General features: G+C 45.6%; 2 protein-coding genes and 1 long non-coding RNA gene across 12 annotated transcripts in view; 1 reads left to right on the top strand and 2 right to left on the bottom strand.

The window, feature by feature from the left end:
* The window catches only part of LOC143834425 (sperm acrosome membrane-associated protein 4-like), an 18069-nt gene extending 14174 nt beyond the window's left edge, over window positions 1-3895 (bottom strand). Inside the window, exon 1 of the mRNA XM_077331261.1 lies at window positions 3735-3895. Coding sequence (XP_077187376.1) covers window positions 3735-3786 — 52 coding nt within the window. The 5' untranslated portion in view covers window positions 3787-3895. The remainder of the gene's footprint in view (window positions 1-3734) is intronic.
* Window positions 1-16802, top strand: part of LOC143834287 (E3 ubiquitin-protein ligase TRIM7-like) — a 24247-nt gene extending 7445 nt beyond the window's left edge. For 2 of the 10 annotated variants that reach the window (XM_077330978.1, XM_077330979.1), the window contains 7 exons: window positions 7421-7922; window positions 9297-9392; window positions 10231-10461; window positions 11302-11324; window positions 12534-12652; window positions 14934-14966; window positions 15939-16802. In XM_077330978.1, coding sequence (XP_077187093.1) covers window positions 7421-7922; window positions 9297-9392; window positions 10231-10461; window positions 11302-11324; window positions 12534-12652; window positions 14934-14966; window positions 15939-16444 — 1510 coding nt within the window. In that variant the 3' untranslated portion in view covers window positions 16445-16802. Of the gene's footprint in view, window positions 1-953; window positions 1719-4235; window positions 4740-5343; window positions 5647-5672; window positions 5801-7420; window positions 7923-9296; window positions 9393-10230; window positions 10462-11301; window positions 11325-12533; window positions 12653-14933; window positions 14967-15938 lie in introns of those variants that run through there. The other 8 variants (XM_077330982.1, XM_077330987.1, XM_077330984.1 and 5 more) reach the window with 8 other exon arrangements.
* LOC143834450 (uncharacterized) lies at window positions 4928-9325 on the bottom strand. Its single transcript, XR_013229783.1, has 4 exons — window positions 9235-9325; window positions 9065-9152; window positions 6294-6346; window positions 4928-5098 (listed from the first exon to the last, which is right to left on the bottom strand). It is a non-coding gene; the product is annotated as an uncharacterized LOC143834450 (long non-coding RNA).

The raw sequence follows: 16802 nt of genomic DNA, 5'->3' as shown, positions 1-16802 counted from the left end.
CCTCCTGATCTACCATTCCAATAGATCTGGATCCGATTTTCTGTTCTTTTTTGTAAAGCCACTTGGATACTTTACTGAGCCACATTGGGCTCAGAGCCAGGCCTCGTAGCCCACTGTCCTAGTGTGACTCACGTGTCTTGATTACGAAAACATATTATACAATCATTCCCCCTCCCAGCAAGTTATGCGTAAGAGTATCGGCACGGGGAAGTTGGGTCCCCAGATTGGTTTCACTGGTAACTACTGCCTCCTTATTTTAGTTAGAGCCAGCTTGGTGTCGTGGTTAGGAGTGTGGACTTCTAATTTGGCGAGCCGGGTTTGATTCTGCGCTCCCCCACATGCAGCCAGCTGGGTGACCTTGGGCTCACCACGGCACTGATAAAACTGTTCTGACCGAGCAGTGATATCAGGGCTCTCTCAGCCTCACCCACCCCACAGGGTGTCTGTTGTGGGGAGAGGAAAGGGAAGGCGACTGTAAGCCACTTTGAAACTCCTTTGGGTAGAAAAAAGCGGCATATAAGAACCAACTCTTCTTCTTCAGTAATATCAGGCCTCTTAGTCTCACCCACCTCACAGGGTGTCTGTTGTGGGGAGAGGAAAGGGAAGGCGATTATAAGCCGCTTTGAGACTCCTTTGGGTAGAGAAAAGCGGCATATAAGAACCAACTCTTCTTCTTCAGTAATATCAGGGCTCTCTCAGCCTCACCTCCCTCACAGGGTGTCTCTTGTGGCTAGAGGAAAGGGAAGGTGATTGGAAGCCGCTTTGAGACTCCTTCCGGTAGAGAAAAGCGGCATATAAGAACCAACTCTTCTTCTTCTAGGTGACCAACGTATTTGTGCATTTGAAGACGTGTGCATGCACACGAACGCTTCAACCCAGAAAAAAACTTTGTTGCACCTCAAGGAGCCCCTGGACTCAAACACTCTTCTGTCACTTCACATCAACACAGCTGCCCACCTGAACGCAGTTGTGTGTTGGAGAAAGATGACCTCTAGTCACAAGACTCATGCCAGTTGAAATAAACTGGGGGTCTTCCTTGAATGCCAACTGTACGATCAAATTAGAAGAGAACTTGTTTCAGCTTTCCCACCAATCAGACTTAATTCTGAGATGTTTAATCATGCCGTCAGATAAAAACATCGAACTAACGGCTAAATTTGCACGGAGGGCGACTGGGTGATTTCTGCGTGAGGCTAGTATTACTAGCTGCACTGTATTTTGAGTTGAAAGTTCATCAACCTCCATGGTTTGGATTCCGTTCCTATTTTAAGCTTTGCGTATCTAGTGCATTTGAATTGTAACGTGACTCCTGGACTAATACGTTATTAATAACCTGATTTGATTTGGAAGCAGGCCGCGAGACCTTTCTTGCTAAAGACCTAGGAAAATGCAAGCATTCCCTTTAAGAGAGTGAGGTTTCTTTCTTGGCCGTTCCTAGCAGAAGTGCTTTTGCCACGGGAGCCCTCTGTGTAGCAACCCCCGTTTTCCAGGTTGGCCTCCCATCCAAGGACTGAGCACACCCCAGCCTGCTTTGGCCCCAGGCCCTGATAAGCTCGGGCCAAACCGGGCTAACCAAGCTGCTTGCAGTTTTAAAGGCAGAAGGAATGTCTGCAGGTTTGCGGCTTGGAGGGGAAGAGACTAGAGACGGTTTTTCGCATTTCCTCTTCCATGTGGGAGGACCTCACAGTTGGGAGGGAAGAGTTATTCCTCCTCCAAAGGTGCGTGCTTCTGATCCACTTGGTGTGTGTGTGTGGGCAGGGTGGGGTGGGGGTCAAGGAACATAGCTGCAGTGCAACAAATACAATTGCACCAGGTCCCGAAGTGCAGATTTCCCCAGTGATCTCATCTGGCTAGATCCGAATTGAACATCAAAGCAGGAATCTGTGCTATGTGTTTGGGCATTCATTTTCTTATCTGTCCTCTTAGCTCAGGGCTACCCTAGCCCGCCTCTGCTTGACATTTATGCTTTTCAAAAAATGAACAAACATTCTAGCTGCTCAAGACTTTTGTCCTGTCCGTATTTGTTATCTTCAGCCGTTTATAATCCCGCTGTACCTTATCTGTGGGCAAGGTTCCCATTCTGTGGTTTCTATAAGGCAAATATACTCAAGGCCTTCAAGGTGCCACCACCTGCTCTTTCCTATCAGCTCCTTCACATTTTTTCTTCCATTATTTGTTTACTCTCAGCACCCAAAAGGGCCTTTCCCTTCCAAATGGAGGATCGCGAAGGCAGCACCGTGGAGGCAAAAGAGGAACCGTTCTTTTGCAGTGGCAGAAATTGGGTTGGAAGGTTAATCCCAAGCGGAGATTACTGGCCGTTTGGTTTGATGCATTTTAAAAACTATCTTTAGGGATGTTCAGGTTGGATATGCCTTCAGGTAAAGGTAAAGGTATCCCCTGTGCAAACACTGGGTCATGTCTGACCCTTGGGATGACACCCTCTAGCGTTTTCATGGCAGATTCAATACGGGGTGGTTTGCCAGTGCCTTCCCCAGTCATTACCGTTTCACCCCCCCAGCAAGCTGGGTGCTCATTTTACCGACCTCGGAAGGACGGAAGGCTGAGTCGACCTTGAGCCGGCTGCTGGGATTGAACTCCCAGCCTCATGGGCAGAGCTTCAGACTGCATGTCTGCTGCCTTACCACTCTGCGCCACAAGAGGCTCTTGGATATGCCTTAGAAACAAACAAATGAACAAAAAAAAAGACTTGCTAGAAGATTTAGGAAAGCAGCCCCCCCAGACATTCCCACTGTTAAAAAATCAGATGCAATTGAGGTATGATGGAAGTTAAGTTTCCTGCATTGTGCAGGGGGTTGGACTAGATGGCCCAGGGGTCCCTTCCCACTCTGTGATTTTAGGTGTAGAAAGGTGTACATGTTCTGGGATCTCAAAGAGAGGGGAGAGTTATGAGGTTACCATCAGAGCAAAGGGGTGCTAGGGGGTGGACGGACATAGTGGTTTAGCATTTAAAACACAGAAAACTATTTCTAGGGTGTGGCTTGGTGGCACATGATGGAACAGCCTTACTGAAAGGAAATGGGTTGGGGGTTCCTTGAGTGTCTGGCTGGAAGAGAACCATAGATAGAGTTGCCAGGGCTACTCTGGTCACTGGCATGGGGGGAGGAGGGTTGCCAGATCCAAGTCGGGAAAGTCCTGGAGATTTGGGGATGGAGCCTGGGGTGGTGCCATAGCAGCCCCTAACTGATCTCTGCAGTCCGGAGAGAAACTTTAATTCTGGTCCCGTCCAGAGACTGGCAGCCCTAACTTTGGGACAGTTGATGGCTGTCAGTCTAGACTACCTCACAAGTTTGTTGTGAGGATAACCTGGTTGCAGGGGGGAGAGGGGAAGAAAGAGTAGCAAATGAAACATCTAATCAATAAATCTGGCAGGTCACAAAGGTAATCAGTAAACAAGTGTGGAATGAAGACTCAAGGGAATGGCATGAAGAGAGTTTTAAAACCGAGCAGAACTCTTTACAATTTAGTGGGTTTTTATCCTTTACGGCAAACAGCTACATATAATAAAGATTTCCAGAAAGAGTTCACTTTCCCAGTTTGGATGACTAATTTTTTTTTTAAGCCCCTGTCAGGAAAGAAACTTTGGCAGCCAGGCAGCAATGAATATTATACAAAAATACATTTTTTTTTCCACCCAAGGAGGAGAAATAAAATTCTCTTTTAAAAAATGGAAGAAGGAAGAAAGGTAAAACCTTTAGCCCAAATGGATGTCTTACCGATACTGGTGCAGGCAAGAATTGCAGCGCACAAGATAAGGATTTTGCCCATGGTGTTGTTGTTGATCTGAGATGTGGGGAATGGTAATTCCAAACAGCAGCAAGCCCAGCAGTGGTGAGTCAGTGAAGGGGCTTATGTTGCCTGCTTGAAGTATATATATACACACCCCACCCACTGCAGACTGGTTGGCTGGGGGGGGGGGGTGGGATGGGTGGGGCAGGAGTAAATAGCCAGCTTTTAAATGGCATATAACCCTCAGGAGCTGATGTGAGCAGGTCTGAGTCAGAGAGAAAGAGAAGTTGGGTCAAATGAGGGGACAAAAAACTCACCAGATTCTGACTTTATCTGACAGTCATTGTCAAACGACAGGCTGTGAAAGTTTTGTGAGAGGCAGTTCTTAAGAATCTCCTACAAAGTCCCGAGTCTCTGCTTACTGAGGAGGATTTCTACAGTGTCTCTGCATGATTAATCGTATCTTCTGGCGTTACCAGTCAACCTGCGTTTTATCATTTTCTGCAAGAGGGTTGTGAAAGGAAAGTCTTCCGCAAAGTCCCAAGTCTCCGTTCCCTGAGGAGGTTGTCTACAGTGTCTCTGCATGAAGAATCATATCTCTGGCCTTCTGTTCTTCCAGTCAACCTGCGCTTCACTAATTGTTTGCTCATGATGCACAAAAATGGCAGCGCAGCGGACTGTGGAACGCAGAAGAATCTTAGGTTCATGGCCTGGTTTTTCCAGTTAAAGAACCCCATATATCAAATGTTGAGACAGACTTCTTGAGATTTTGTAATGCTGTTTGCAGTTAAGCATTGCTAACAACACTAAATTCTTCAGATATGGAAAAGCAAAGCAGCTCTAAGATTATTTCTCTAAAGTGGGTACAAAAGCAACAATGAGGCAAATAGAAGAAGGGTGGTTTTTAGATCCTGCTTTTCACCACCTTAAGGACTCTCAAAGCAGCAAACAATCTCCTTCCCTTCTTCTCCCCACAACAGACACTCTGTGAGGTAGGTGAGGCTGAGAGAGTCATGATAGGATTGCTTGGTCAGAACTGTACTATCAGGGCTGTGATGAGCCCAAGGTCACCCAGCTGGCTGCATGTGGGGGAGGAGTGGGGAACCAAACTCTACTCACCAGCTTAGAAACTGCCACTCTAAACCAAGCCTGCATCTCCTTCAATCAAATGCAGCTTTGTTTTTCCTCCACGGTACTTCAGCGGATGACATTTTGTGCTTAAAGATCCTGGAAAACTGAGTGTTCGCCGTTCTTTTTCTGCATATTGTAATTGTTGTTGAATGTCCTGGGAGAACTGCTCTAAGAAGACTGTGACTAGGCCAAGGCCACTCAGTTGGCTGCACATGGAAGACTGGGGGAATCAAACTCCAGGTTAGAGGCCGCCACCCTTAACCAATATACTACGCTAGCTCTCATTTGCAAAAAGCAGGGTATAAATGTCAAAATTATTATAAGGCTTTCCCTCATCTTCATGTTTCTTTGGAATCCCTGTAACATTGTATCTGTTTTGGAAACACCACCTATAGGTACCAAGAAGCAGCCTTGAGTTTCGTCTCCTACATTTTTGCCTCCTGAAATTAACCACACCCCCTTCTGCTTCCAGAGGCTAAGCTAGTTTTCCTGCAGGCCATCTGGCAAGAAAAAGTTATGCTCAAGTTGGGTGCAGGTATTGCCAGAAGGCCCTCTGCCCTTCACGGAAGCCATTCTTACCTCAGTGCAAATACCAATCATTCCCTTTGAGACTACAGTTCTCAGGAGGCTACTATGAAACTCTTAAAGCTGGTGGGACACAGCCTACTGGGAGCTGTAGTTCAGTGTCCCTAGAAGGGTGTGGCCAGAGGGCTATAGCTCATGAGACCAGGTGCTGCATAGCTGTGGAGAGGGGTCTTCTGTGTTTTGGTGGGTAATTGCCTGCTCTCGTAGCTATTCTGAATGGTCAGACTGTAAATTGAATTGGCTGTGAATTTGCCTACGTGGTCAGCCTGAGCTGTTTGTTTTCTTCTTTATGTTTTTTTTTTCTTGGTGTTGCTGTTGTGTGTAAACCTGAGCTGAGGTGCGGTACTTCTTGTTCATAGCTAAAAGGGTCACAAAAGCTAATCCTTTTGTGCCTTCACTAGACCTGAGTGTATGTGGGGTGTAGTTTTCTTGCATATAAGTAAGCGCAGCCCGAAAGTGCCTCTTTTAGGACTGTAGCCATTATAAGAGTGTGTGTTGTAGGACTGTGCGGGGCTTTTAAAACTTAGATCTTGTCTTTAGTACTGTTGCTTTGTCTTGGTTCAATCAATTAACTGTTCTACATCAGCTGTATCCGTAATGACTGGGAATGGGGAAAGATTCTTGACTTGAGCTGAATGCCTTTTAAAAATCAAAACCCAAATTTCCCAATGATTTCCCCCCTCAATAATATTGGTCCTTTAAGAAACACAAAGTGCTCCAGTTGAGTTGGGGCTTGCTGGTTCAAAGATGGGTTATTTGTTTCTTCAGCTAGTCTGGTCCTCCTTCTCCTCCTCCCCCAGTGTATAGTATCTCCAGCTGGTGGTAAGTACCTGAGGCATTTTAATGGGTCTCTAGAGCCACCTTCCTGTATTTAACAGTAGACCTGCAATGGAACAAGTCAGAAAGTAGTCTTGAATATGTACACCCCTCAAACGTAAAAGAACACCCACACATAACAGAATATGTGTAGAGTGTAGATTTCTTAACAGTGAGTAGCCATATCCTGATAGTAAGGCTGTTGTAATCGCGAGACTGACTAGCTTGTTCTGATTTTCAGAGAAATAAACCGCACAGGTGTCTTCTTACCATGCTGTACCAGCACTGGTACCATGTGAGTGGGAACTTCAAGTACTCCACAGGCTGTGGGCTCCTCTGAGTAGCCTTGCCACTCTCCAGGTGGGGCTTTGGAGAGGGTTGCCAGCTCTGGGTTGGGCAATATCCTGAGATTGGGAGTGGAAGGTGGAGCCTGGAGAGGGAGGAGACAGGCCTTATCAAGGTACAAGGCTATAGAGTCCACCCTCCAGAGCAGCCATTTTCTCTGAAGTCATTTCTGTAGTCTGGACTTCAGTTGCAAAAAAGATCTCCAGGTCCCAGCTGGAGGTTAGCAAACCCTACTTTGGAGATCTTGTGGATGAACAACTCATCTCCAGACTACAAATATCTGTTTCCCTGGAGAAAACAAACTGCTTTGGGAGGTTGAGTCCATGGTTTTATTCATCACCAATGTAGTATCTCCAAAGAGGCCCAGGGCAGAGGACCTCCCCTCAGTGTCTCCTGGTATACCTGTCAACAGTCCACAAGTTACAAAACAGGGAGTCAGGCAGTCCCTCTAGTACAGGGGTAGTCAACCTGCGGTCCTCCAGATGTCCATGGACATTCCCATGAGCCCCTGCCAGTGTTTTCTGGCAGGGGCTCATCGGAATTGTAGTCCATGAACATCTGGAGGACCACAGGTTGACTACCCCTGTAGACTGCCACCACTCCCGAGTCTTATCCCAAGAGCTAAAGAGTCCAGGGACAACCCCAAAGTAGGGTGTCTCAACCCAATCTCTCTGGGGTTCCCCAGAGTAGTCTTTGGGTTCTGCCTCAAATTCCAGCGGTTTCCCAAATGGGAGATGCCAGCCCTATTTCTGAGTCCTTTGGCCTTCACCCTCCATTTTCTTCCATTATCTTCAAGAAGTTGTTCCTCTCAAACCATTCCTGGTAACCTCTGCAAGCAAGAACTACTGCTGCTCCGGACAGCGACGTTAAGCTTTGGTGTTCGAGCCATGGACTTTTCCAATATGACGTGTCAGGAGGAAGCCACCTGCTTGATCTGCATGGAGTATTACACCGACCCGATCCTTTTGGACTGTGGGCACAGTTTCTGTCGCATCTGCATTAACCAGTTCTGGATGGAGTTTTCTGCCAACACTGCTTGCCCTCTGTGCGGGAAGGTTGTCCTGACCACGAACTGCCAACCAAACAGGGCACTGGCCAACATGGCTGAGTTCCTCAAGCAGTTCCGTAGTCAGGAGGAAGAAGAGAGTGGAGGCAACCTTTGCAGGAAGCACCCAAAGCCCTCTGAACTTTTCTTCTGCAAGGATGACAAAGTCTCTCTCTGCCTGGCTTGTGAGAGGTCTGAGGAGCACATAAATCATCACATAGTTCCTCTGAAGGAAGCCGCCAAGGAGTATAAGGTGGGGACCGAGACAATGACTTAAATGGATGGTGGTCAACTGAATCGGAATCCAGTGGCACCTTGAAGACCAACAAAGATTTATTCAAGGTGTGAGCTTTCGAGTGCAAGCACGCTTCCTCAGACTATCTTGCTTGCACTCGAAAGCTCACACCTTGAATAAATCTTTGTTGGTCTTAAAGTAAGGTGACCAGATTGTCCCACTTTTGGAGGGACATCTGGGGGTCCCTGGCAAATTGTACTTATGTTGAAATTAAAAAATATATATATTACAATACTATATTTGCGTTTTATGCGTTCTATGAAACTTTTTGTTGCTCCATATAGACCAAATTTTTAATCAAGACCCCCCCCCCCCGGTCAATGGTGTCCTGCTTTACTGTTAAAACCTGGTCACCTTATCTTAAAGGTTCCATTGGACTCTGATTTCGTTGTGCTACTTTAGACCAACACGGCTATCCACGTGAATCTATCCTTATGGATGATGGTTAGGAAAAGCAGGGTGTTGGCTGAAGAGAAGAGGGAAAGAGTTGTTAGTGCGGAATAGGGTTGTCTGCTCTGGTTTGAGGAACACATGGAGATTTGTTGGGGAGGAGTCTGGGGAGGGTAGGCCTTGGAGAGGGGCAAGGACATCAGCAAAATATAATACCATAGAGACCACCCTTTAAAAAACACCTTTATGCGTTTTTGCTGTTTTAGGATGTAAACTGCCATGAGCCCATTTGGGGGAGCGGCGGTCTATAAATCGAAAAATAAACAAACAAAAAATATAAAATGGCCACTTTTTCCAAGGGACTTGATCTTGGTTGTCCAGAGATCAGCTGTAAGAGCAAAGAATATAAGGTTTTTAAGACCTGCTTTCCTAGTCCCAAGGCAGATGAGCAGGGAGGAATTGGGCTCAAAGGAGCAGGAAGTCTCCAATTGAAGCCAGTCAGGACATAAGAGAAGCCTATTTGAAAAATATCAGGAAGATCCTAATCTAACTATGTTCAATACACCTCACCTTCAAATGTACCTTGTAGGGTATTCCTCATAAACTGTTTAATCACGCAGACTACAGATCTTGCATATTTTAAGATCTTATTCAGTTGTTTTCATAATTAATTAATTAAATATATATAGTGCCTTCCCATAGGTATTTACCTGGAGGTGAGTTGTCATTCCAGAAGATCTCCATCCATCACCCCTGTAGGTTGGCAACTCTGACTATCACTAGGCCATAGCTCCTCCCCTGAAATTATAAGTAGGTTATAGTCAAGAAATTAGAGCGTGAGGGAAAGGTGGCAGATCCTGAAGAAGAAATTAAAACTAACCTTGATGTACAGGACTCCAATGTTTAGTAAACTAACACGGACACATGTTCCCCCTTTCTCAGGATTGTTTGCAGAGCTGTATTGAGGCCCTAAGGAATGAGAAAAGAGAAATCCTAACGCATAAAATAAATGCTATACGGGAAAGCGAAGAGTTCATGGTAGGTTTCTATTTCTGGGCTTTGAACTTTGGGGTAGGTGGGGTGGAGAAACGACCAGCCATCCCTCCAGGGGATTGCGGAATCTCACTGAAAGACAAATATTTTTTAGAATTGTAGTCCATGAACATCTGGAGGACCACAGGTTGACTACCCCTGGTCTATAGCATCACATCCTTGCTGAAGTCCCTCCCCTCCCTAGGCTCCACCCCCAAATCTCAAGGAATTTCCCTGCCCAGGGCTGGCAACCCTAAGGATATCACACATTAAAAGGCAGGGGACAGAAGATGGAAGAGTTCCACCTCTTATTGCTCACTGGTGGTCTTCAAGCAGCAGCTGGTCAGATACTTATCCTGGATGCTTTAGACTGGTCCTGCATTGAGCAAGGGAGTGGACTACATGGCCTGTGTGGCTCCTGACACCTCTATGATTTCTTGTTAAGCTTTTATCCTACCCACTAGTTTTAGTCGCAAGACAGGTTATCTAGAACAGAAGGATAAAGGACTCAAGTCTCCAATTCTCCTCCATAGATGCTTTGGGCTGATCCTGCATTTTGCAGGGGGCGTGACTAGATGGCCTGCATGACCTCTTCCAACTCTATGATTCTAGGACTGTACTCATTTGCTGGCAGGGGCTCATGGGAATTGTAGTCCATGGGCATCTGCAGGGCCACAGTTTGACTACCCCTGCTTTAAAGTAATGCCACCTCACAGGTGGGTCTGAACGACCCCCACACTCTCAATGTGTAAGGAATGCACCTGTTACATCTTGACTCGACGGCCGTGGTCTCCTTTTGCTGGCTGTGACCTCTTTTTCTCTCTCTCTCCTCCCATTGTTGCAGCAAAGTTTAGTAACAGAGCAACAGAAAACACTGACAGAGCTCAAACGGCTGCAGCGATTCCTGGCAAATCAGGAGGGCTTCCTGCTGGCCCACATGCAAGCTGTGGCCAGAGGCATGGCAAGCGAAAAGGATGCGCACTCTTGCCGGCTCAACGCGGAACTTTTCATACGTCAGAATGCCATTGAGCAGCTGGAGAAGAAATGTCAGCAACCTGACAATAAACTTTTGCAGGTGAGACCAGGGACTGTTTCTACTGAGCTCTTCTCCAGGACAAAACGAGAACCAAGACTTGCACATCCTCCTTCGCTAACTATCCATGCCAGAAATGAAGGAGGCCGATAGTAAATGCATTTGAAGCTGCTCAGATGGTGCTGCTGGGGGACTCCACAAGGAATCCTTGTGGCAGAATGCCGAAGAAGCTACTCTGAAACTGTATAATACCGCTGGACGGTGTTCTTTAAGTGCTTCTCAGATGGATCAGCCAAGGATCAGGTGTTGCCTTCTGGCTGTAAAAGGCAAGGGACATCTTCTGCAGCCTCACTTTGCCTTGGGACCATGCAGAGAATAGGTGTGGGGTTTAAACCAGGGGGTATTCCGCACTACGCAATAAAAACTTATCTGAGACTGAGTTTCCTGATTTGCTGTTAAGAATTTTAAATGAGAAATGTAGTGGTGCCGTGCAGAAAATTAAACTATTAACAACAAACCTGAAAGGCTTAAACCTGCTTTTCTTTCTCTGCATGGGCCAGAGGCAAATTGGGGCTTCATCTCTTCTGAATGAGACCCAGTTAGGCTCTGTTAGAAAATGAAGACTAACGCAGGAAAGATCCCAGCTGTCAGATTATTCTGCCTTCCAAAAGACTGGTTTGTTCCTCTAACATAAACGAGAGTGTGAATTTTAAATGTCTAGCATATTTGAGACAAAACCAATTTGAGGAAGGGCTTTTTTGCAATCTTTTCGGGAAGATTTATTTACTGCATGCAAAACCATGCTTTCATGACTGTACAAACTCTGCTATATTAATCAGATAAGAGCAGCCTGTGACAGGCACATTCTCTCTCTCTTTTTAGGATGCTGTACAGACATTGGAAAAGTAAGTAAAATTAAGTTTCTTGTGCTGTGTCCAGGCAACCTTATGATTGCAGGGCTATCTTTTTTTTTGTGGAAATCTGTAAGAATCTCAAAGAATTGTTCAGCTAATAACTGCTTCCACATGGGGGTGGGGTACAAAAAGTCACACATTGTGGAAGAAGAGCAGATGGGCTAGAGGCATGCATAGAAGAAAGCAAGGATTTGCCCTCTGGGTAAAATGGAGGAAAATAGTATTGGATTTCACGCTATCAGAATCTGCTGGCAAATACTATAAAATGCAGTTTGGTAGAATGAACTTCTTTGCACTATTAAAGATCCAATGAAAACCCAGGACAGTAAACTTGGGCATTGGATATTAGCAAAATCCTGGAATCTATGGAAAAGGCATTTGTACAACTTCCGGTCTATACTAATGTCTGAAATTCTGGTAGGTCATTGAACTATAACTGATATGCTCCTGGCAGCTCCATATAAAAGGTAAAGGTATCCCCTGTGCAAGCACCGGGTCATGTCTGACCCTTGGGGTGACGCCCTCTAGTGTTTTCTTGGCAGACTCAGTACGGGGTGGTTTGCCATTCCCTTCCCCAGTCATTACCATTTTATCCCCCAGCAAGCTGGGCAGCTCCATATAGGGGTGGGCAATTTGGTTCAGATAAGATGAAACATATCCAAATTGATTCTGGCTTGATTCGGCTGATTCAGTTTGGCATGGCAAGGACCGCAACAAACAACTGATCCTGACTATCAGTTATTTGTGGGGTCTTTAAATGCCCTTCGGGCAGGCCTCCCCAAGCTTCAGAGAGCTCTGAAGAAAGCGAGGTAGAATTTACAAAGTTTGGCTTCTGCTGAACTTGGCCTTATTTCTGCAACTGGGATACCTTTGTTATAAATTGATCATTTTCAGCCCATTCAAAGCAGCTCTTCTGCAGAGTTTCATTTCCTTTCCCCCCCAACTCCTCAGCTGCCCACTCCAAACTGCTGTCCTTAACTTATGCTTACCTTTCCACCTGCCACTCTCCAGCATTCCATCAGCTCTCATTGGCTGCTCTGAGGGAGAGACAGAACTTGCCCTGCCCTATCACAGACTTGCTTTGGGAGGTCAGGAAAGCAGGACTGGTATTGCATGAACAGGTCTTGTTCTTCATTCCTTTCCCCCCGACTGTTCCTGGGAGTTCTGGAGGGTCATGGAGTGTCAATTGTTTCTTTCCAGATGTGGGCAAATGCGGAAGTTCAAACCTCCTGAGATAGTTCCACTTCAGCTAAGATGGAGGACTTGGTTGCTGTGTGAGTTAAATGTTCTTCTGGAAGGTGCAGCAACCCACTTCAAAGGTAAGGGGGAAGAATAACTCCAAAGTTATACTTGCATCCTCTGTCTAATAGCCAAGTAATACCTCTTGTACAGATCAGTTTGGGAGGGGAAGTAGTAGAAGGCTTTGACATGTTTCTGTAAACCCAAATGCAAATGGTGGGTTTGCAGGAAAACTTTGAAAGTAAAAAATGGGACTATCAGAACCAACAAATAAAAAAAAATATATAGTGGTTTCTGAAAATACAAGGGTAATAAAGCTGATGGAGAAGACAAGGATAGGTAGGGAGAAGAAAGAACTGGATGGGGTGGGGGGTGTCTAGGGGGAAGAAAATCTCATGGGTGAGGGAACTGAGCATTCCTTTTCAAATCTCTTTTTTTGTTTTACTTAACATGGCAGTGTGTGAGGAGAAGTTGGCAGGCTGGCCCTTTGTGGTGCATAAAGTTACCCACTCTGGATTAGGAAATTCTTGGAGATTTGGGAGGGGTGGAGCCTGAGGTGGGGCAGGGTTTGGGTGAAAGGAGGTGCCTCAGCAGGGCAAAATGCCATAGGATCCATCCCCCCAGAGCTGCCATTTTCTCCAGAGGAGCAGGGTTGGCTTAATTAGGGAGCTTACAACTTTTACTAATGCATGTCAGGAAGAAATTCTGTTAGTTTTGCTAAAACAAAAAAAAGAATAGTGCATTTTTGCAAGAGATTTGTGAAATTTAATTGAAAGATTAATGGATATAGTATTGAGCAAGTAAAAAATATCAAACATCTGGGGTTGTCTCTTACTTATAATGGTTACTCAGCAGGATAAATTTATTCAGTGGCTTGCTCTGCAGAAAGAAGTGCTACTGCCATCTTAAGTTACTTCAGGAGGGAGGGCACGTGCTCTGTACCTGCTGCTGTAAAAATTTTTTCAGCAAAAGTACTAGCCCAAGAGGTATGGAACACAAACTAGTGCAATCAAAATTTTAAAGATTATTATTTAACATTCGTAGAGGTACACCTGATGTGATTTTGAGGCAGGAAGCTGGTCAACTAAATCCTGGTTTAATTCTCATTTGGTTGTTGTTCCTACTATCCGTGGTTTCTCAGAACCATAGATAAATTAAGATCAATAGGGCAAGACCCAGAACTGCTCTTAGAAGGAGGGATAAATAAAGCAAAAAGTCTGGTACACCAGCGATTAATGGACATTGAATTACAAAAGGACTATGCTGCTTTGCTTCCTTTTTATAAGAATTTGAAATCTGGGCCAGTTATGGTTACAGCGACAAACCTTGCTAATATTCCAAATTCAAGTCACATATGGGCATTTTCAATGGTAAGATTTGACACCCTCCCTTCTGTGGTACTTTATGAGAGATTTCTTCCAACCTCTATCTGAGACACTGCCTCTGTTCTGACAAGGTAATGAAGACAATTTCCCATATTTTACTACACTGTGTTTTATAGGAGGAAGAGAGTAAACAGTTAATTACGCCTTTCCTTAACCGCTTTAATCTCTTAGAAAGTTTCTTGATTTATAAAGAGGATTTATGGTTGAAATATCTATTAGATGATAGGTGTAAAATGGTTTTTCACACAGTATCAAAGTGTTGCTATATAATGACTTATAAAGAGAAATTGCTTTTTAAACAACCTGAGAAACAGCTAATGATGGTTCTGTTATCTGATTTTTATACTTGTGTTGTGTATTTTACATTTGTTCTTAAAATTATGATGCAGTTCATATATATATATATAGAAGAGGGGTGGTATTATTTTCCATTGTTAACCAAAATTTTAAGTTGATGTTGGAATCTTACTGGCCAATGACTGCATCAATAGATTGATTTCATCCCAAATCATTTGCAGATCCATTGTTATTCCCAATCTCCCGCCTCCACCCGGAGGATGGAAACCCTAAATAGCAGGCCCTGAGTGGCAGCCCTATTCTCTCCCTCCTCCCTCCCCCGCACTGTTGGTCACTGGGCGACCTTCACATGGAACTGGAATCTGTTTGTTTGGGCCAGAGTCAGGAAGGGCCCTAAATCTTATGTTTCTACAAGCGCTGTGGGTTTACAAGCTTATTGAAAGGGAGTGGCAGGTGACAGTGGATGAGAAATAGGGTTGTGAGTGTCCAGCCTTGTGTGGGGGGTTGGACTAGATGACCCAGGAGGTCCCTTCCAACTCTATGATTCCATGAAAGTTTCTGGAATGCTTCAGCTTGTGGTGAGCTCTTCACTCAAACTAATAACTTATCTCAAAATAGGAGGAACAGATTTCTTAAACCGCGATATGGTGCTTACCCCAGTCATTTTTTTCTTCTTCAGATACTCTGCAACTTGGGTATCAGTCTCAGGAAGGTAGGTTTCTGGGATTGATGGAGAACTGGGATAAAGTAGGGAGGTGGTGGACTGTCGGGACTTGGTTGTCTGATGATTCTGTCCTGTGTGTCTGGCATTGAACGGGAACTGGCCAATGAACCTTGAGCAAGACTAGTGAGGGGAAGTGATTCATTCCGCCAACTAAACTAGTTCTGAACTGCAGCTGATGGAAGGCCTCTGACCCCAAAGTCAGTCTTGTGTCTGTCGTCTTTCCCATAACTGTATGCTGTTGCTTTATTGGCAGCTTCAGGCATACGTTCAACTTAAATCTGGGGAAAGTTTTGAGAAGTAACTGAGCACCCCACTCCTATATGGATCAATATTGCCTCGTTATGTCCATAAGCAGGACTGATTCTTAGATAACGGCTAAGTCAGGAAGGCTCAGGTCCGAAGGTTTTCTCATAAAAGTGGCCGGACTTCAGGTAGGCGGTAGGGGCTGGAGTTCTCTTCCAAAAATACATCTGATCTGCAGACTCCATGAGAAAATGGCCGCTTCGGAGGGCAGATGCCATGCTGTTCCATGGTTTCTGACGGAATTTTTCCTAGGGATGCCTGATGTTGCCCTAATGTCATATACCAGTGTACCCTCCTCCCTCTGGTTTTCTCTCTGTCTGATTTTAAGGCACCATCTGGAAACCTTTGGGATTTCCAGGAGATCTGGCATCCTGTGTTCTCCCCAAATTCTGTCCTCTGCAGATAGTGCCCCAAATCTTTAGGGCTTTTCCAAGCCAGATTTGGCAACCCTGCCCCCTTAACCAAGGGGTTCCCAAGATGGCCGCACTCTTGCTTCACCTTCCTTCTTTCCATTTGCAGTTAGGGAACGGTCACACGGACATACTCTGCAAGGCTATTTAAGACCCTATGCATGAGACGTCTTGAAAATGCACCCATGTGATAATGACTAAGTACCATCCATGTTCTCACGGCCACCTCTTTCTCTCCTCTCGCCAGTCAACGTGACTTTGGATCCTGAAACAGCTCATCCCCAGGTGGTTCTGTCAAGCGATGGTAAAAGAGTGAAATGGACCAAGAAGGAGCAAGACGTGCCCCTGACAGTCAAAAGATTCGATCAACATTTTTGCGTGATGGGGCACCAGCAGTTCAGAGCAGGCAGGTACTTCTGGGATGTGACCGTGGGAGGCGAGGAGGACTGGGCGGTGGGGGTCGCCACCAGCTCTGTGGACAGGATGGGCATTTCCCCGTTATCTCCTGAAATGGGGTTCTTTGCTATAAAGAAGATATCGGAGTGGTACGTGCCTCCCAGGGACCAAGAGCAGAAGAAAGAGAAGAGGAAGATCCGAATCTCTCTGAACTGCTCTGGAGGGCAGGTGGTCTTCTATGATGCAGAGAGAGCAAGGAAGCTCTACAGTTTCAATCACGCCTCCATCCAGAAGGAGACCCTTCAACCTTTCTTCTGGCTGAAGGGAGACGTCCAACTCAGTCTGTCTACCAGCTGAAGTCACCCAACCAGCTTTTCGGCCCCTCAGTCCAGGTTTCCTTCTCCCTCCCACACACACCCTTTCTTCTGTCAATCTTCTATGAGCAGCAGAGGGACAGATGTTGAAAACAGATGACTCGGCGTGACCCAGAGAGGCAAAGCCACAATATGCAACGAGCCTCCTTGCTGTTTACAGAAGGTTCCCTTAGCTTTCATGTGTCGCAGTGCAGTAAGGGAGGGAAGGAGGTGGGGTTTGGGGTATTCTGATTCATAGATCTGTTTTGTAAAAGGTCTACAGCAGCTCAGCAGATAAAACCTGTTTTGTCCTGCGCAATGTTTTTTTTTAACTGTTGGAATAAAGGTTTGGCTTCTTCTTG

The sequence above is a fragment of the Paroedura picta genome, chromosome 3 (assembly GCF_049243985.1).
Source record: "Paroedura picta isolate Pp20150507F chromosome 3, Ppicta_v3.0, whole genome shotgun sequence".
NCBI classification, from domain to species: Eukaryota; Metazoa; Chordata; class Lepidosauria; order Squamata; family Gekkonidae; genus Paroedura; species Paroedura picta.
The sequence above is the reverse complement of the archived record's forward strand: the minus strand, read 5'-3'. Positions and strand labels throughout refer to the sequence as shown.